The 22,161-nt window shown below is 37.1% G+C and overlaps 1 protein-coding gene across 1 annotated transcript in view; it reads left to right on the top strand.

Annotated features, from left to right (window-relative positions):
* The window catches only part of IQCM (IQ motif containing M), a gene marked incomplete at its 5' end in the record, with an annotated part of 337,033 nt that extends 320,897 nt beyond the window's left edge, over window positions 1-16,136 (top strand). The window contains one exon of the mRNA XM_072722489.1: window positions 16,036-16,136. Within this exon, the coding sequence (XP_072578590.1) occupies window positions 16,036-16,136 (101 nt within the window). The remainder of the gene's footprint in view (window positions 1-16,035) is intronic.
* Window positions 16,137-22,161: the final 6,025 nt, after the last annotated feature.

The raw sequence follows: 22,161 nt of genomic DNA, 5'->3' as shown, positions 1-22,161 counted from the left end.
ATTTATAAAAATTCTAGGTGCAACACCACTAATTTTCTTTCTCAAAACCAGGGAACTGTGACAATAGAATAAATCAAGGAAAAAAGATGATTTGAGGGTATGATTACAGATTGATTTATTAAAGTTGGGTTTGTTTATAAGAAAAACAATTGAAGTCATAACTGGAAAATTTAAGCAATAATAACTACTTTGGAAGGCTAGTTGGTTCCGTGGAAATTTGTGATCAGAAAATCCAACCTGCATTCAAATCTCCATTCTGCCACTTATCTGTCTGTGTGACTTATTAACCTTTCTGGCTCTGTTCTCCATTCTAGTCTGGAGCCTCGTTACAGAGTTCCTGGCAAAATTACATTTAAATTTATACATATTCTCCATGCCCATAGGTTTAGCAGGCACATCATCTGGAGTTCCTTTTATTCTAAGATTCATGGAACATTTTATATCAAGTAAATTTTTTTGTTCCTAAAGCTTATTATCAGTAACAGATTCTATGACCTGATGACCAATAGTACAACTTCAGTTTAGAAAATCAAATATAATGCAATGTAAAGATAAACTAAAGAAATACAGTTAGACTTACAAATAATTGAAACATATTTATCTGAAAATTTATGTAGTATTCAATTGTATTTTGATTGTGAGCTTTGAGCTCTGTTAACTCTGTAATTACCTCAATGGATTGAAGCCCAAACTTTGTTATTTAGTACCTTCTTGATCTTGAACAAGTTACTCAACCTATTAGCTTCAACTTCCTCATTTGTGAATGAGGACAATTAAAGTTCTTACCATAGCATCAAATAAACACCTAGTGCCCAGCAAGTCTCAATAAATGTTAGAAATTACTGCTAGCATCATCATCATTATCATCATTAAGCATCTGTTACATATTTCAAACTCCAATCGAGGGTTTAACTACTAAAGTGTCTGACATGGAAGGGGAGGTTAGTGAATTATTCCTTTGGTAAATGAGCCAAATTATCTCCCTATTTATAACTTGAGTTGTAGACTACTCATTTATATTATTTTGATTAATAAACTTACATTTATTTTAAAAATATTTTTTGGATTTGAAAGCAATGCAGGATAGTGGTTAATGATAATAAATTTAGTATTTATTATGCATTTTACTCATTTAGCTCATTTACTATGTGTGTTTTGTTCATGCATTAATTCATTTAACCATCACAACAATTATAAATAGCAATATGGTCATTATCCTTATTTAAAAAAATGTAAAAAATGAAGTATAGAGAAATTCTTTCAAGGCCACACTGATGGTATGCTAAAGATTGATGATTTGAACCTAGACAGTATAACCCAGAGTTGGTTTCTAGGTAATGCTGACTTGAGTTTTCAATTCACAGTCCACCTCTTAATTGGGCAAGTTACTTTGTCCCTCTAAGCCTGGGTTTCCGTATCTACACAACCATTAAAACATTAGTAATTACAATGTTAAGAGTATTTTATTCTCCCAAATTCAAGATGGGGGGGGGGATAGACTGATTATTGCCTAAAAAAATCAATCATAGTAGAAGAAAAATGCCGTCTGGAGACATACATGAAGGAGGTAGAGTTGCAAGGTACGGGCAGCATATCAGAAGCATTTATACATTAACCGCATGGGAATAGAAGAAGAGAAATAGGGAAAGATCATGACCATGGGGATACTTATTGATGTTTGGTTGAAAGAGAGATAGAAGGATAGATTTTTTTTTTTTTTTTTTTTTTTTTTTTTTTTTTTTTTTTTTAGGAATTGCCATATGTGGTTAAATTTTGAAGATAGTGACCAAAAAGATTCATAGGATTGGTGTTGGGGAGCACTGTTGAGTAGAGAAACACACAAAGAGAATATTTTTTAAATAATTCATTTATTTATTTGAGAGGGAGAGTGTGTTTGCAGATGTATTTGTGAGCTGATGGGAGTTGGAGCAGAGGGAAAGGGAGAGGAAAAAGCAGACTCTGTGCTGAACTCTGAGCATAACACTAAGCTTGATTCTAGGACCCCGGGATCATGACCTGAACCAAACCCAAGAGTTGGGCACTCAATCGACTGAGCCACCCAAGCACCCTGAGAGAGTACATTTTTAAAGAGAGTTTCAAATGGATGTGTAAAAGTGTCCACTGTAAAAAAGATGTCTAAAGATTACTTTAAAATAATTTTAAGAAGCTACCTTTGGGACATTTTATTATGAGACTGAGTAAAATTTAGAATTCTTCATCATTACCTTAGATTATGCCAGAAACGTAACCACATGAATCCCTGGCTTATATTTGAGTTACACTGTGGGCTCTGTAACCCAGAATTTTAAATCCATCTTGCTACTCAGCATTAAAATTACTTTGTACTTGGGCCAAAAGTACATTTCACCATTTTTATTTTTCTGATAAAAAAAAATAGCATAAAGGAGAGGGATGTCAAGAAAACCAAATTTGTGCCAATTATAATTTTGTTTAGAATGCCATGCTCAAGACAAGATATGCCTGAGAGAGAAGCAAATCTATTCAGCACCATATAAATTTACTAAATTGAGGAAGTCTAAAGAAGTACTTTATTAAATTTCCAATGGGACATGAGTTTTAACTAAGTCTCAATGGAGACCTAGTTTCTGAAGGACTTAAAAACTCTTCTTTTGAGGGGCTCAGTTGGTTAAACATCTGACTCTTGATCTCAGCTCAGGTTTTGATCTCAGGATCATGAGTTCGAGCCCTGCATTGCTCCACACTGGGTGTGGAGCCTACTTAAAAACAAACAATCAAACAAACAGAAACACCTTCTGTTCAGAGAATATTCATGTCAGGTAAATGTGGATCTCTGAGAGTGTGAAATTGTGCACAGTGCTGTGGAATTTTTAATTAAGGAAAATTTTTGTTATTGTTGCTTTTAATCATTGGTTCAGACTAATTATAATTAATTATAATTAAACAAAAACTTGAGAAATTCATGAGAAGTGTCAAATGGAGAAAAAGGCTTGGTCATGGTAGAACATGTTGTTAAATGTCTAGGCATGGCCATCTTTGGAAGCAGAAATGCAAATGTGAATTTGGAAGGCTTAGAACTGGGGGTTTTCATAATCGCAGTGCCACAAAATTCTTTCTGGGGTGGACTTACTGAGGAATAGTTGCTGGATTTTCAGCCTGAAAATTAGCTTCCATGGTTTGTCAGCAACAGTAGAACGAATCTTAGAGAATGAGGAACAGCTGGATCATGTTTGTGCAGCAGCTTTATATGGTATAGATATATTGATGAACCTTGGTTTTCGTTATAAAATCAGACACCCGTCTGAGTTGGTGCTTGTGAAACCAATACAATACAATACAATCGGATAAAAGAAGTGATCCCATCAGCCTCTGGCATGATGGTGCTTGGAAAGCTCAACACTCTTGGAGAGAGGAACACTGCAGGTGTACCTCAGCCCTTTGGAAGTGGAGACCTATCAAATGAGGTCATGGTTGGTGGAGATATGTGTGTTCTGTCCTCATCAGAGGATACTTAGAACCAGCCTTGGTCTTACATTGGAGAGTAATCTTTATTATTTGCTTCTAGTGCAGCCAAGTCAGTGCTACTATTAGCTATTTCTCAGGCATGGGACAAGTGCCTGGATTGCAGTGCATTTTGGTAGTGGGAAGTGGCCCCACGTTTGCTTAGATGTGACAGAGTGACATCTAGTGGTAAAATATAACTGTGAGCATATTTACTCTGAACCTACCCAATTCTAAGCCTTTTCACAGCAGTAGACCCAGAGTGGAGATTATATAGTCAATAAATATGCTTCCTTAGAATGTGCCATTGCCTAGCTTCAAGGTCTGGGAGAAGGAAATTTGAAGCACTCCATCAGGAGTCTTGACAAGATTTCCAGAGTTATGCCCATGTAAGAGGGAGAGGTGGTAAGAAAGTGGGAAGATTGGGCTGTTCTGTTAGACCTCTTGGTTTATCATCTGATTTATATAAGAAGAACGAACAGAGTGAAGAATTTATATTCCTCAGAATTTAATTGGTGTGTGTATGTGCGTGGGGGAGGTTGCATTGTGTACTGAAAACCAATTAGGAATGAAGGAAGAATTATATTTTCAGTGAGTTTCACATCAGAATGTGGGCACATCAGTGGTAAATACAGAGTATGTCTGTAGGAAAAAGTTAGAGGAAATAATAGAGTGGTCCATTGGGAAAGGGTTGTTTGCTTGCTAGGAGTGGCGTTGAGACGGAATGCACACAATACTAACAACAACAACAACAGAATACCCAATAAATAAATAACTATATGATAGGGCAGATGGTGAAAAAAATCTCCATCTCAGTCAGTGGAGGAGGACAAAAAAGAAAAGAAGGGCATAATAACAGACACAATTTAAGAAATTATGATACATTTAAATCTGAATCAAGCACTTTATGTGTATTTTCTCATTAAATTTTTATACTATTTCTTTGAAGTAGGTACTGTTATCTTCATTTTACAGATGAAGAAATGCAAACTCATCTTTCTTAAGATCACAAAGTGCTAAGTTAAAAGTGCCAGTATTTGAATTTTAGTCTTTCTGATCCCAAAGTTCATGCTCTTAGCTCTGTACTAAAAATGTCACAAGAATTTTTATCCCTTCTTGGTGAGATATTGACCATCCTGCTTTGAAAAGTTTGTCCATTAAATGTCTTTATCTAAATCCTGTTAAGATCAATTGGATTTCAATTAGAGTGTAATAGATTATAACACATGGTTTGAACCTTCTTTGCTCTTTTTCCATTGTGCACATATATTGGGAAACTGTAATTTTATTGTGATTGTTTCTTCTCAGAGGCAATTCAGAGATTTGAATCTTCACTCTGCTGTTGTCCTAATGTAGAATAAAATGAATAATGAAACACTTGAGTATTTTCCTCATAGATTATTATAGTGATACCATACCACTTTCATTTTTTGTTTTGTTTTGTTGGATGCTTGGAGTTTATTTTCAACTGGGTGCAAGGCCCACGGCTACAGGGTGTCAGGAAGGCTTGTGTGTGGCTTGGATAGTAAAGAGTGGGGTTCTTTCAACTTCTTTTTTGATGATTTGCTGATTTAGTATAAAAGACCCCAACTGCTTCTGCTTGCTACAGCCAGGAGGGGAGGGCCTCTGATGAGCCTAGTGTCTCCTGAAGACTGGTGGCTGGTGGTGGCCACTCAGGTTTGGAGCATTCCTTTTGGTAAGGAGATGGAAAACAAATTATGGTCAAGGAACGTACTGAGTTATGGAAAACATCTAGGGTAAAATGAATTTGTACATGTTTTTTTCTAGGTTTTAAGATGTGTTTTCTGGGTGGGCCTCCTCCTTATTGTTAATCTCGTGTTATTCAGAACATTAAGTTCTTGCCTTTATTCCCCACCACTACTCCTCCAGAAAAAAATGATCTACCTCAGCTTGGAGAAATTTCTTTCTTTTTTTTTTTTTTAAAGATTTATTTATTTATTTATTTATTTATTTATTTATTTATTAGAGAGAGAGACAAAGACACAGGAGGAGGGAGAAGCAGGCTCCATGCCAGGAGCCGGATGTGGGACTCGATCCCCGGACTCCAGGATCGCACCCTGGGATAAAGGCAGGCTCTAAACCGCTGAGCCACCCAGGGATCCTGAGAAATTTCTTATTTGTGCCTTTTACACAGATTGTATAGTCTTTGGATTTTATCACTTTGTCTTTTTCTATCACCTTTAAAAAATATGGCAAAGAATTTCCAATTGAAAAGTCTAAAATTGCTCTTGTATTTTCATCTCTCATGTCTTTGCTTTGAAGCTATATCAACTTACCACTGGGCAGAGGGTGAGATTCAGGTAAGCAGTCCTGGCCACTATGATATGAGCCTGGCTGAAGGGTTTCTTATTATTGGGCCTGAAAGATCCAAAGAAAGTTTCTAACAAGGTGGAAGTGGTTGGCATACCTTACCTTAGTCATTATAAGCTTGAATACTTGGAAAAAGGGAAGTTGTCCCAGCCATCTGTTAAAGGATAACACACTAAGTCCAAACACATTCAGTTCCAAACATAAGAATGACACCATATTAAGAAGTCAGAATTCTATTCCTATAGTTTATTATATAAATACATTTAGGGGAAAATTATATGATATTATCAATAGATAGTAAAATAAGCAATTGAGAAAATTTAACAACCAGTGTAAATCAATCAATCAACTAATCAGTCAGTCAGTTAATCAAGCTTTAAGGAAATCTGGAGAACTGTGTATTCAAGCTAGGAGCAGGAAAGATATTCAATAAAGAATCTAAAGCAGAAGATTTTGTTTTGTAAAAATTAAAAAAAATATATGAGAAAAACAAATCTATTTTAGAAATTGATTTGGAATGGAATTGCATTTTAGAAGACAAAGGTTTAATATGATGAGCTGTTTAAAATTGGGCAAAAGAGGGAAATTTGGGGTGCCTGGCTGGGTCTGTCCTCGAGCAACCCACTTTAGATTTTTGAATGGGATCGTGATCTCATGGCTCATGGGATTGTGATCTCAGTGATCATGGGATTGAGCCTCAGATCTGGCTCTGTGCTCAGTGTAGAGTCTGCCTCAAGACTTCGTCTGCCCCCTACCCACGCACGTGTTGTTGCCGATGCATGCTCTCTCTTTCCCTCAGATAAATAAATAAATGATAAAAAAAGAGGATAATCTAATAACAAAATAGACAAAAGATGTAGAGAAACCATTCACAAAAAAAAAAAATCAACAGCCATTTAACATATGCGAAGTTGCTCAAAGTCTCTAGTAAATGAGTAGATCAGCAGCTTTTAGACTGGCCACAATTAAAACAATGTGAAATAAAATAATAACTGCTATTGCTGGCTAGATTGTGAGCAAGGAAGTAATGTCACATGTTGCTGGTAGAAATATGAATTTCGTAGTATTTTAGAGAGCATGTGAGCAATATCAATTAAAATTAAAAATATTCATACTTTTGACTATGCTACATCTTGAGGAATCTATCACATGAAAATGAAAGCACTACTAAATAAACAAGCATGCTTATTTTAAGCATTTTTTTATTTGGGAAAATTGAAAAACAAAGTATACACTAAACCATAAAGCAATGTTATGGTGCATTCATATCACAGAATACTACACCCCACTTAAAATAATGAATTAGAGCTATACTAGTTAGCTTGGAGAGATTTCCATGAATTCTACTTGAATGAAGAAAGCAAAATATGGATAAGCAAAATATGGATAAGACAATGTCATTTTTGTAAAACAAAAATATTATATTATTATTGAACACATTAATCTGCACGACACTCTTTTAGAGATAATGCAGGGACACAAAGAAGTGAATTACCGATATTTTGAAGCTACAGGACAAGCGTATAAAAAGGCAAGCAACAGGGGTGCCTGGGTGGTACACTCGGTTAAGCAATGGACTTTTGGTTTCTGCTCAGATCATGATTCCAGTGTCATGAGATTAAGCCTCACATCTGGTTCTGTGGTCAGTGCAGAGCCTGCTTGGGATTCTCTTTCCCTCTCCCTCTACCTCTCCCCCAACCTAAATCAATCAATCAATCAATCTTTTAAAAAATTTAGTATGCTGCTTTAAAAATGAGTGATTTAAATAGTGCTATGGTTTTCACTGAGTTATAAAAGGTTCTTCAATTCATATGTGGATCAAAAATTGGCTATCGCCCAATAAGACATGTTAGTATTATGAGTCTTGGTGTCCTATAATGATGTGATAGCATCCAGCATGGGTAGAAAGATAAATTAAGATAATATAAGTAAAACACTCAGCACGGTGCCTGACAAAGAATAAATGTACATTAAATGGAAACTATTATTTTGGTTCTCATTATTATTGTTTTTTAAATGCTGAGGTTACGCATATTTTGAGAGAGTATCACAGAGGTGCAGTGCCCTTCTCATCACATCATATTAGCAGGAACATGCTGCAATATGCCTTATTAACCTGGTGATATAAACCTTGATCAACTGGCCAAGGTAGTGTTTGTCAGGTTTCTCCACTCACTGTTAGTGACTTTCCCCTCACCCATTTTCTGCAGTCTATTGTCTGAAATCCCATAACTAAATCCAGGTCACACTCAAGGAGGTCTGGGAGGGAAATGAAACATTTCCTCTGGGAAATGGGGATAGCTACATAACTGAAGAATTGTTATGTAATGAAGTTTTTTTCCTCCCCCATCTATATATTCAATCATTTATTTACATATACTCATATTTCTTTTATACTTTGAGTTATAATCTAATACTACATTCCTTTGTTTTTGTTGTTCAAGTTGTTCCAGTTTTAGACATTGGGTGCTTTTTCAAGTTCATTTCCAGTCCTTTTGAAATACCCCTATCCTTTTGTTTTCTGAGCACTTTCTTACTTTCTGGCATTACAAGATTCTGCAGACTCATCTTCTATTGCCCCTGCCCTGGCCTTAGAACTAGACATTTCTCCAAAGACTCGGTTCCTTTCTTTTAGGGGAGGAGTGTGGAGAGAGAAGAGTGAGGGGCAGAGGGAGAGGGAAAGAGAAAGTCTTAAGTGGGCTCCATCTCAGGACCCTGAGATCATGACCTGAGCTAAAATCAAGAGTCTGCTGCTTAACTGACCAAGCCACCCAGGCACCCCAACCCTTGGTTCTTTTTATTGAAGAAGAGTCTTTAGAAACCAAAATCTGGGCACTGAATGTGTTCATTGTTGCTAAGGTTTCCAGCCTCCATCAGTAGGCAGATCTAGGAAATATAGATGTGAGTACTAAGCCAAGTTTGTAAACATAATTATTTCTGTATGTATCCATCTGCATCTACCCATTTGCATTTTGTCATTAGCCTCCAGTTCCCAGTCAAAACATTGTTTTCTCAAGTTACTTAGGGCAGCTCCTTTTCCCTCTCCCCCTTCAGTGGGTTGATATCATTTTCTGTGAAACTCCTATTTTCTGATTGCACAGTAAGTAGAGTTTCATACTCAAGTCTTTCACAAAGAAAAGATTTTCCTATTAGTAATCAGACCGCTTTCCTTAGTATTCTATGAGCTACGTCTCTAACTTTCATGTTTTTCTGCTGTGCTTATTGCTTATATTTACCAGCAAATTGTGTCCTCGATTCTTATTTACTCTGTGCCAGGCCCCCACTTTAGAGGGCTACTGTCCCATCTTCTTTCACCTTGTGAGAGACCTCCTCTGTGTGATCTCTGCTCTTTGCTGGCCTCCTTAGGTCTAACTCTTGCCTGTTGGACCTTGGGAATCATTCTTTGGCATCTGGCCTTAGTCTCTGCCATAGCAGTGCATATGCTTGGTCACCTCCCTGTCCTGACCTTGCCTCCTTTGGCCAGCCAGTCTTCTCCGAAGTCCCCTGCCCACGTGGGAACCTCAGCAATCTCAGTAGCCCTCCTACACCATGGTGGGCTGCTATTTGTTCTGTAAGGCTGTCCAACCATCACCCAGACCCTCCCCACAGCTACTGTTGCACCACCATATTGGCCACTTGGATTCTTCAAAAGGGTAGCAGCCCCTTTAACAAAACTCCTTTACTCCTAAATCTTTCCACAAACTATGTGCTTTGTGTCATTGAGATTTCCCTTTTTCCATTTCCTCAGGGCAAGGTACAAGGGGATAGGGTGCCTGGCCCTTTCTCAGAAAAGCATCAGTAGCTCCTCTTTTGTTTCCCCCAGTTTGCTAGTCTAATTCCTATTCTCTGGACATTGGAAGAGGTTCCATGTGCTAATATCCTCAGATTCTGGTGTCGTGGATATCCCAAATGCTGTACATTTTTGAGCAAAGTTGTATTCTTCCAAGGAGAAGCCTTTATTTTGAAAGTATTGTTTTTACTCTGTGTTTTAAAACCTCCTCCTTGATGGGGCACCTGAGTGGCTCAGTGGTTGAGCTTCTGCCTTTGGCTCAGGTCATGATTCCAGGGTCCTGGGATCTAGTCCCGCATCGGGCTCCCTCTAGGGACCCTGCTTCTCCCTCTGCCTATGTCTCTGCCTCTCCGTGTGTGTCTCGTGAATAAATTTTAAAAACCCTTTAAAAATAAAAAATAAAAATAAAAACTCCTCCTTGAAATGTCACTGTCCTTTTGGTTCTAGGATTATTCTGCTGTTGGGCAGTGCATATGTGGAGAGTTGCAAAGTTCCTCACTTCATTTGAAGTAGATATGTTTGATAAATAGCTATACGTTTTCCACCTATAGATTACAAAGAGGGACTTGACTGTTCAAATATTTAAGAATGGAATATTTATTAGCTATTTACAACTGTTTCCTTGTTTCAGAATAGGTTAAGTGTCAGAAACAATAAGTGTCAGTAAACGTGATTTACTTTCAGTCACCCTCCAGGAAGCCATCACTGTTGCCTGAATGGCAGAGGCGGGAGCTAGGAGCTGTGAATAGTGGGAAGCAAACCTTTGATATTTCAAAATCATGTCCAACTACGTGCATGCACACATATGTATATGTGGTTACTATATGTGAAGTAACATGTACAAATGTACTCACACACAGAATTTTCTATCTGCTGTTATGCAACCTTTAGGTTCTTTGAAGGCAGTCCACCTACTGTGGTTATTTCTGGGACATCTCACGTGTGCTCATACACATGCCACCCTAGGCGGCAACAGCATTCCCCATCCTGCCATCACTCTGAAGTGCAGGAAGCCTGGTGAAGGTGTCTACCTGCTGCCCTTCCATCAGCACCTGTTCAGGCCCTGCTGTACTGGTTCTAACCTGCTGAAGGAGAAAGTTTCTCTCCTGGACTGGGTACCACTGTGCCCTCCCTCTCAGCACCAAGGCCCTGTGCACCCTAGGATGTGGTGCAAGAAAACCATTTTTTCAGCTCTGCCATTTTCTCCCTGGGGCCTTGCTCTCACAAATCTATAGGCCAGAGTCTCCCTGGGTGGGAGGATAGGGAACAGGGGAGTGGAGAGTCAAAGCAAAATCATCTTAGCAAGAAGCAAGTCAGAGTGTGTGAAAAACCCCATCCCGGGCAGCTTCTACTGTCTTATTTGATAAAGAAGAAAATAGCTAACTCTTCTTCAATTAAGAGTTTTTCCCCAAGAGGATTTCTTGGTCTTTCTTTGCAAAAAGATGTATGGAGGATTTGTTCTGACAGTCTTGTGGACACACTCCTGTTTGAACCCTAAGGTGCACAAAATGTAGTTTCACACTTGGACCTGTGTTGTATACTGACATCAAATATAACTAGTCAAGTAAGTCCTGAATTATTTGTCATCTAGGACTCTATTTTTGCTATATGTTTTTTTTAAAGAGAATCCCTTTTATTTTAATTTATTTATGATAGTCACACACACAGAGAGAAAGAGGCAGAGACACAGGCAGAGGGAGAAGCAGGCTCCATGCACCGGGAGCCCGACGTGGGATTCGATCCCGGGTCTCCAGGATCGCGCCCTGGGCCAAAGGCAGGCGCCAAACCGCTGCGCCACCCAGGGATCCCTATTTTTGCTATATGTTATTGACTATGATAATCATCTGGTGGGCAGGGCCGTGATACCAAGTTGCTTTCATTTTTTTTTCTAACTAGATCTCTACGAGTAACATAATAATTGCAGGGGGTTTTGTTTATTGTTTTTGGTTTGTTTGTAGTTAGGAAATGGAGACTCAGAAAGGTCTCACCTGGTGCCCTCTATGCCACATCCTAGCACTTAGCATGACCCTGTGGAAATAGGGCTCCACGGATACTCAATGACCTAAATGTATATTTTACTTTTAACACAATTCATTTTATTTCCAAGTTGCTCTATGAAGATTCATTCTGAAGCATTCATGAGAAGTAGCCAATAGTGTAGAATAATACATAACCTTGAAGAGGTCGGGGAGCTTGTATGAGAAATAATGAAATAGCCTTGTGAGCATGAGAGTCTGGAGGTGGTTGAAGAGAAAAGAGAGGACAAAGCATACTTTGAATCTGTGATAAAATTTTAGTATTCTTTTCTGAAAATCCAGCCCACAAAATGCATGTCTTTAGCATACTATCTTTTTAATGTGAATATTTTTCCAATTTGAAATAATTTCTTTAAATTGTTGAAGTATAAACAAAGACCTAACAAAGATACCTAACTTCTGATTATTTATTCATTATCTACATTAGAAAATGACTTCATACCATATATTTCAATCTAGAAACTTGAAAATCTCTAACATTGTTATTTTTACATATATAATATCTACTGTTGAGAATATGGGTAAACAGAAGCTAAATTATCATTTCACTCACTATTAATATTCTATTATTATAGGCATTTTAATTTGCACATAATTTTTTTAAAGCCTGGGATCACATTGTAGATACTACTTTATAATCAGCTTTTCCATTTAAAACAACATTGTAACATATAGGTGTTTAAAAAATATGTTTTTTGTGACATATTTTAAAAACCTTGTTTGAAGTCGTTTTCTTCTATAGAGGTTTTTCTCTTATTTCCAGAGAAAATTTCTCTTATTCTTATTATTGGAGCCCAATAATTCTCTTATTCTTGGAGCCCAACAAACTCTAGATTTTGTCAAGATATTTTTGGACACACAGGTGACATGAGTTGGAACATCAAACCAGGGCCACGTTTGGGGTTCTTTATCTGCTCAGCCTCAGAGATAAGAAAGGCTGTTTGCAGTTTTTCCTTGAAGCGTTCTTTTCCTTTTCCTTCACTTCACCTCCCCGCCTCTCCCCTACCCTTCCTTTCCCTTCTCTTCCATTCCCTACCTTTCCCTGTTTTTCCCTCCCCTTCCCCATTCTTCCTCTGCCCTGCTCTCCCCTTCTCTTCCCTCCCCTTCCCTCTACTCTCTCTCTTAACCTCACCCTGCCTAGTCTGTTACTGTATCCCTCTGGGGCCCAAGCTGAACTTGGTTGTGGTCTCCCACTGAACTCTCTATTTTGGGTGGACCCTGTGCTTTATCCCCTGTCCCCACTCCCCTCATAAGGCTGAAGGAATCTCAGGTATCCAGGGTTCTACAGAAAATCTCAGACCAAAAGAAAACAAACCAAAACAAAACAAAACTGATTTTGGCTCTCAAATATCCACTAAGGTTACTGATTCTACTTTGTTTTTTGGCGTCCTTCTCTGCCAGCTTAGCAATGCAGCTGAAATATATATAATAATTGATTCAGGATTTGACTCTTTTTAATCAAAAGGATTGTTCTCTGCCACATGAAAAAATGAAGGTCAAGAATATTTACTTTGAAATATTAAAAATATATCACATATACTTACATTTTTATTCTCTTCTAAAATTAAATTATTCTTTATTTAATTGAAATATTTGTGAAATAATGGGTTATACAATTTAGGATTCTGCTCCCAATCCCACTTCTGATCACCAAGATTCTTCTGGTTATCAGTGTTGAGTTTTTTTCTTTCTCCCACACCAACAAGCAATTAATGGGCACCAGCTGGGTGTCCCATAAGGTAATTCAATTCTGACATTATCTATCTGGAGATAGCATCAAATCCCACAGGTTAAGGGCTCAGTCCCAAGAGACTGCCCCCTACTTCATGCAGATTGCAAGAAGTATGTTCCCAGGTTACCCACTTTTGTTCAACTTGACTAGAAATCAGAGTTTCTCACAACCCTTTCCTTAGGTTTGATTAATTTAGTAGAGCAGCTCACAGGCCTTGGGGAATCACTTGTGCTTACCAGCTTATTAAAGGATAGATAAGGGACACAGTTGAACAGCCAGATGAAGAGATACATGGGATGAGATCTGAGAGGATTGTGAATGTAGGAGCCTCTGTCCCTACAGAGTTGGGGTACAGTCACTCTCTGGTGTGGACATGTTCATCAACCTAGGAGCCCTCAGGGTGCCCTACTATTAGGATTTTTATGGAGGCTTTCTCAAGTAAGCATGATCCATCATTAACTCCATTTTCAGACCCTCTTTCTTCCTTCTTCCAGAGGGGGTTACTGAAAGTTCCAAGTTTCTAATCACAGCTTATTCTTTCCAGTGACAACCCCTCATTCAGGAGCTCATCTAGAGTCACCTCATTAGAACAAAAGATGCTTCTAGTGCTCTTATAACTTGAGAATTTACAAGACTTTTAGGAGTTTTGTGTCAGGGATGGGGCCAAAGACCGAATATTAGACCAAAGAAATGCTCCTAGTGCTCTTACCGCTTACAAAATTACAAGGGTTTTGGGAGACCAAGAAATGCTCCTAGTGCTCTTAACGCTTACAAAATTACAAGGGTTTTGGGAGCTCTGTGCCAAGAAACAGGGACAGAGATCCATATATGTTTTTTCTATCATCTCACACAATTATTAGTGAAATACCTTTATAAAGCTTATCTACTATAATATCATGATATAAATAATAATAAGGGGCAGCCCAGGTGGCTCAGTGGTTTAGCGCTGCCTTCAGCCCAGGGCGTGATCCTGGAGACCCGAGATGGAGTCCCACATCAGGTTCCCTGCATGGAGCCTGCTTCTCCCTCTGCTTGTGTCTCTGCCTCTCTCTCTCTTTGTGTGTGTATCTCATGAATAAATAAATAAAATATTTAAAAATAAATAAATAATAATACAGCAAGTATATTTTGAATATTTATGAAGTGTCAGGCATATATTTTTTAAACTAATAGACTTTAAAAAATAGATAAACTAATAGACTTTATTTTTTTGAGGAATTTTAGGTTTTCAAAAATAGTGATGGGCTGTAAAGCAAGTTCCCATATCCTCCCTCACCTGCAACTCTCCTTTTCCCATTCCCTATTATTAACAGCCTGCATTAGTATGGTGTATTTGTTATAACTGATGAGTCAATATTAATACATTATTATTATACATATATCTTTTTTGGATCCTTTTAACAACCAAACAAGATAGATATTATCCCCATTTCAAAAATAAGGAAGCTAAGATTAAGTATTAAATCTGGACTCACTGACAAATGTATAAGAAGAGCTTAGACTATTATATTCACTTTTTTTTCTTTTCTATTTTACCTACTTTGAGAAATCTTGTTTAAAATACCTTCTGTCTGAAGAAATGTGTGTTTGGTATTGTATATAATTTTTAAAAAATTACAATAGGAAATCATTTTATCCTAAGATTTGATCTTTAGAATTAACGTGCTTATCTTGTGTAACTACTAGATAAGAACACCAGTTTGTGGTTGCCAATGATCACAGTTGCAATGATAATTACTAATTATTTTATAAATACCCTGAATGCAGTATAATTTAGTTTTGTTGTTATAAGCCTTGCTATTTGTCTAATGGCAATATAGTTAAACATAAAAACAGCAGCAATGCCCTGATTTTTCTTTTACAACACATCAGGTCATTAAATTCCTTTTAGTAATGTGGATTGTTCTTATAATTTAACTATTTTTTAGTTATGTTTTTGTTTCATAATAATGGTAGGTCAGGCAAAAAATGGACTGCCCTATCTGTAAATTAGCACTGTGTATAATTGGTGGACACAGTAAATCTTTGGCTTTTATTTCTCATTTGGAAAGTCATTTTATACCTAAAGATGGATCTAGTATAAGCAATCTATACAAACAGTTGTTTATATCGATTTGAATATCAGTATCAGAACTGAGTATATTGTATTGCCAAAAGAATCAATACTGTTGCTCTTATGGTCAAATACATGTTTCATCTAATTTATTATGCTGTATATTGAGCAGCCCAGGTGGCTCAGCAGTTTAGCACCACCTTCAACCCAGGGTGTGATCCTGGAGACCGGGGATCAAGTCCCACATCAGGCTCCCTGCAGGGAGCCTGCTTCTCCCTCTGCCTGCATCTGTTCCTCTCTCTCTCTCTCTCTCTCTCTCTCGAATAAATAAATAAAATCTTTAAAAAAAAACCCCAATATGCTATATATTGATGGAATCCAGGTTCTGCTATCCCTTCTCTCAGCTGTTTGTCTCAGAGTAACTCTTGCTGAGTCTCCTGGCATTATATATAGGGTACTGTAATACACCTGAAAGAAATGTCTCCAAGTCATACCTTTTCAATGTTCTAGCACAACTATTATTTATTTACTGTGATTTTTATGATTTCAAAAGCATGGCACATTGTTATATTAATTGAAAATTTATTAATACAATTATATATTTGTTTTATAGTGAATGGACATCCAATACTCAAAAGAGCTAACATCCAGGTTGTTGGAAAGTTAGTATGCAGATCTATAAGAGAAAGGAAAATGAGACAACATTTATCGTGAGAAGGAGAATAATGTTTCAATACAATTTTAATATCTTAAGAATTGAACCTGTCTACCCAAAGAGATACATCAGCCATGGATTACTTAAGTATCACCAGGAAAAAATGACAAGCATCTTTGGACATCAAAAGAAGGATTCCAACAACTCAATTTATAATTTCTAAATATCTTTGGATGAGCCATTCATTGGATCTTCTTCATTAAAAGCTACCATTTTATCATACTGAAGTTGAAACCACATAGTGTCAAGTATTCCTTTCATTGGATTTTAATTTCTTTTGTTCCATTACCAACCAATGCCACGAAGAAACTTTAAGACTTTTATTTCTAAAAATGCACTTACAGTTTTTGGAAATGACTCCTCAAAATGTTTTTTCAACTATATGACTTTATTAGTGTATTCATAGTATTATTTTTCCCTATTCTCATTCCCTACTCAAGTGAAAAACCAGAAGTCTGTCTATAGTGTTCCTAAGTTACCTGCCTTAGTTAAGAAAAGATTTGAAGCAAAGCAACTAACACTAGTTTCCTAAGAATCTTGAATTTAATTTTATCTACCTATCCATCACTTATCCATCAATCCCTCTATCCCCCACCCCCTCCTTCTATGAGTGGGTTTGAAGAAACAATTGAAGGATAGCTGAAGGAACAGAACCTATAACTAACACGGAGACTAGACATGAACAGAGGCAGGAACTACATGTGCTTCATTTTTTCAGTTCTAGCCGCTGATCTATTACTTCTGTAATCGACTCTGGTTTAAGAATAAAATCTCTCTCAGGCTACTTTATGCAATTTACTGTAGAATCCATATGGAAGTTATTAGAATAAAATCTTTAGAAAAACCAGTTACAAGAATCATGTTAAGTCAGGGCTCCACCAAAACCAGAACCAAGCTGGATTAAAAAACATGCTGATCCTCTAATGAGAAAATGTTTGCAGTAAAACATTTGACAGGGGGGAAAAAGCAGTTATGAGCTCAAATGTAGACATTAGTGTATTTGTGAAATTAAATTATCCGTATTTACTCTGTTGGTAATTGAGAGGGTTTCATTTTAAAGAAAAACATTTTTTTCTTTATTTCAATACTGAAAAAAAGCTGAAAAGTACAGAATAAAGAAAAAAAAAAAAAAGGAAAAAAATCACACATGAGTTGATTCCAGCATGGTAACAGATCATCAACCTGCTCCTTTTTATAGCATTATTAGGATAATAATTTGGCTAGCTTTCTGCTACCACTATTCAAAAAAAAATTGGGGAACAAAGGCATGGAATTACAATGAAGGCACCTAGGATACAGGATTTCCTAATGAGTGTTGCATAATGAGTGTCACTATTTCAAATGGCAAATATATTTATAAGAGAAAGCAATTAATACAAAAACATCAAAGAAATATAGAAATTAAGTTATGATTATGACAACTGGGGGCAAGATATAGAAGTTTAGTTTTCCTTTAATAAAATGTGATGATCATTCTTCTCTCATATTTCCTACATTTGACTCTCATTCTTGATTTTTAGCAAACGGAGGTGGGGCTACTGAATGTCTTTTAGAGGTATGATCCTACATTAAAGTTCGGTGACAATATGTCACTCTGGAGCTGCAGAAGACAGTGTAAGGTCAGGGAAAAGAAGCCTTCACTTTTCAATAGTCAGTTTCCATATAAAAATTGGCACTTGGTGCTCATCAGAGAACAAGAAATATTGGATATGCTCTAAATGTCCATTGTGTTTTTGAGCCAACTACCTGATGGAAGTCATCACTTATATGTAAATGAACTGTCAATGGCTTGCCACTGTTGGCAGTCACTGGACTGTGAAGGGTATGTCTTAATAAGAACCGAAGCTCTTCACAGACTTTGATTTACTGGAAATAAAATAGAAAAGTCCTCTGAGACTACAAAGGACACTTGTTTCAGATAAAACGTCTAGACAGTAGCAATATATTTAGGGCTTTTATTATAGCAAAACTGCAAATGAGGATGGAGTGGTGAGAAAGTCCCCGTGACCCAGCTGAGTTCTAAAACACTGTTTCTGACTAGAGTAATACAATCTTTAAAATAGCTAAGCCAAATTAAATCAAAGTGCATTAAGAAAAAAAAAAATCCAGAAACAATGAAAAGTCAAGATTCGGGTTTGTTACGTCTTTTAAGTTGTCTATGTCTTATGTTTTACATGTTCTTAGGAGTCTATATTTTTCTCAATAAGTTCAGCTACTAGAATAATAATGCAGCTCTGATCCTACAGCATGGACTACCTCAGGAAGGTCAGGCTTCAGGGGATTCTTCTTGGTCTATCCATTCCTTTCCCCAGCTTCCACTCCAAAACACATACCTGCAATACTGAATTTTCCATAACTATTCCCATTTTTATTAATGCTGTTAATAACAAGCATTTATTAAATTTGCAAAATGCTTTGGTATTTGCAGTATACTTTTGCATAAGTATGAACTGTGGAAACTTGATCAGTGTGAAAAAATGCTTAAAGAGGGCAATGTAGTTGATATAAACTTAAGCCCTTCGTGAAGGAAATCATCTCCATTCAGAGAACCACAAAATGGGGTGGAAGGGGAGAGGTGTTTACAGGACAAAGAATAAAGAACAAGGAAGAGAAAAGTAAGACATATTGTCTGGAGCCACATAGTCAACCTTGTTGGGGGTGAGAAAGGACAAGGAAATAAGTATAAAGCCCAGAGTTGGCTTAGCATTTGGGGACTGGCTGACTGCATACACTGCGTTTCTCTGCTCTAGTGGAGCGTTTACAGGGACACGAAAGTTATCTAAGTTTCAGTTTGCTGACATGGCACCCCAGGCAGGAGCGGCTCCATCTTGGGCCTAGAAATTTATTTCAACAGGAGGTAGACCAAATTTTTATATTAACTACTTTCTCCCAAAGCACACTGTGTTCAAAGAAGTGTATCAGTCAGGGTAGGTTATCAGCTTTGAAAAACAATCCTAAAAATCCCATTGGCTTAAAGTAATAATATCTTTTTTTGCTTACTTCACTGGCCAGCCTAAGTCAGCAGGGACTCTGCCCCATGAAGTCTTCCAGAGATTCAGGCTTTTTCCATCTTAATAGCTTTGCCACTCTTTAGGGCCTCTACTACAGTCTTACACCCAGCCAGTAGACAAGAAAGAAAATGGAGAAAGCATACCCTCTTCTTCACTTCTTCAGTCTGAACTTTGAACACCTCACTTCTCACATTCTTTTGGAGATAACTTGTTACCTGGCCCCATTGAAATTCAAGGGGGCTAGGAAATCTAGTCTATTCTATATCCAAAAAGAAAGATTTTTTAAAGTAATTTTTTTTAAAGATTTTATTTATTTATTCATGAGAGACACACAGAGAGAGAAAAAGAGAGAGAGAGAGAGAGAGAGAGAGAGAGGCAGAGACTCAGGCAGAGGGAGAAGCAGGCTCCATGCAGGGAGCCCGACGTGGGACTCAATCCCAGGTCTCCAGGATCACACCCTGGGCTGCAGGCGGTGACAAACCGTTGCACCACCAGGGCTGCCCAAGAAAAGGGATTAAATTGCATTCCTCATTATTTTAGGGAACAAGAAAAATTTCAAATGGCTTAATGTGAATTGTCATCATTCTCGTCTAACATTCTATTATAAAGATATCCAAATAATCTAGTTTTTTGTTGTTGTTTTCCAATATTGATCTTGCAATTTATCAAGAATCCTGCAAACATCTAGCATCAATTTAAAAGGAAAACTTTTTTTTTCATTCCTCAGGTATGTGTTTTTCTTTCCTGAAGTTGAAGAATTTGGAGTTTTATTTTGTTTGGGTTTTGTTACTCAAATAAAAATCATGTCAAGTAAATAGTTTTCAGTAATTTATTGATAGGAACCTTTCTTTTTATATAAAAGATCACTCACTTCCAGTCTGGAGAAACAGGCTACCAGAAACTAATACTTGCAGAGCAATGGAGGTAGATACAGAATTGTACCATTTCCAAACTTTCCTATAGAAATAATCAAGAAAAGAAAACCAATAAAATGGTGTGGGACTGACTTATCATTTCAGAAGTAATTTATTTTATTCCAATGGTAAGAATATTGAAGAAATAAACATTTGCATTCTGGGGTGCCTGGGTGTCTCAGTCAGTTAGGCATCCAACTCTTGATTTTGCTTGGGGTCTGATCTTGGGTTGAGAGATCAGCCCACTTTGGCCTCTGCACTGGGCCTGGAGCCTCCTTGGGATTCTCCATCTCCCTTTCCCTCTTCTGCTGCCCTTCACACTCCTCCTCATCTGATCACATTCTCTGTCTCTGTCTCTCTCTCTAAAATAGGGGAAATAATGAAAATTCAAATTCTAAAAGATTTCTAAACAGCTGAGGGAAGGGGAAAGAGAAAATGTAAAGAACCAAAATCCTGAATAGGTTTGCTGAAAATCGAAAGTCCTAGCTGAAGCCTCCTCCCTTCAAAATTGTTATCTCTTTCTGGAATAAATACTTAAACATTCTAGTTTTGGAGTTCTTAAATATATTTCACATTAGACTGTCCAATTTGTATTTCCTCCAATTTTTTCGAGCAGTCTCTGCACATTTGATTAGTATTCTACATTGTGAAATATACGTTTCCAACATAATAACAGTAATAGTAGTAATCATCATCATCATCATCATCATCATGCAAAAGCTACATTTTAAGCCTTCCCATACAAAATTTTGCTTTGAAAATGAGTTGGGTAGGGGCAAAGAGCAAGTACCAAGCACTTACCCTGCTAGAATAACTCACAGCAGTGACCTGGCCTGGTGGGACTGAGGCCAGTGACTGTAGGGTAGCTTCCTGGTTCAGACTTCCTGATTTTGGCAAGCCTGTTCCTGGGGTGATACAAAGAGTGACTCACGAAACTGCTGAAATCTGTTTCTTCTGCAATAGCAACAATTTTTTGAGTTGTCTATCTCTCTTAATAAATCTCGTTCTGATTAATATAGCTCCTATTGTCCTGTCATCTGAAATTGAGAACCCTGACCCATATATTTTCTTTCTTTCCTTCCTTCCTTCCTTCCTTCCTTCCTTCCTTCCTTCCTTCCTTCCTTCCTTCCCCCTTAATAATGCTAGTCAAATATAAAGGTATTTAAAACTTAAGATGAGTTTTTCAAAATGAACATTTTGGATGTACTACATAGGCATAAATGCCAGACATGCAATCTCCTAGCATGTCACATTGTCCCAAGCAATCCCAGTTCCACTTTTCCCCTGCATATAACTTCAGCTTCATCTTAGTTGAAAACATATTTGATATCTTAAATAGTATTTCTATAAGTAATTCTCTATAGAAGAAAAGCCAAGGATATCAGAAAGGTAACTTTATTTTTGATAGCAGGATGATAATTTGATGAAACTCCAGAAGCTTGACAGTTGCTTATAATCCACGAAAATGGAAAGTGATGGAATAGGAGGAGATTTATCAATTTAATCTTTCTGCGTTTTGACATGTGTATTAAAGACTAAACTATTTGTAAATGTAGTACTGTTTCGATGATGATGTAATGGTTGGTCTGGAAGTAGAATATAGTTAGATGACTAATGGAACAGAAATTTTGGGACTCTGTAATAAGTAAAATATGGTTTTAAGAAAGACTGATGTTGCCTTATACAACTATAGGTCCTATAGATTTTCATCATAAACCAAGATATCAGGCTAATCTGTAAAAGAATCTGAAAATATGTCTTTGAAACATCATTGGTACTTCAGAATCTTAAATACGTGATTTTCTTGATAAAAATATGAGTTTATTTATAACACTCCCTTATACTGAAAGAAAAACATCACCAAAACAAAAAATCCGGTGAAGATAAAATCTAATTATTTTATAGAATTGAGTAGCTGGATGGGACACCTGGGTGGCTCAGTGGTTGAGCATCTACCTTCAGCTTAGGGCCTGATCACAGGGTCCTGGGATTGAGTCCTGCATCAGGCTCCCTGTGGGAAGCCTGTCTCTCCCTCTCTGTATATCTCTGCCTCTATTTCTGTGTCTCTCATGAATAAATAAATTAAATCTTAAAAAAAA

Source organism: Vulpes vulpes, chromosome 10 (assembly GCF_048418805.1).
Source record: "Vulpes vulpes isolate BD-2025 chromosome 10, VulVul3, whole genome shotgun sequence".
NCBI classification, from domain to species: Eukaryota; Metazoa; Chordata; class Mammalia; order Carnivora; family Canidae; genus Vulpes; species Vulpes vulpes.
The sequence above is the reverse complement of the archived record's forward strand: the minus strand, read 5'-3'. Positions and strand labels throughout refer to the sequence as shown.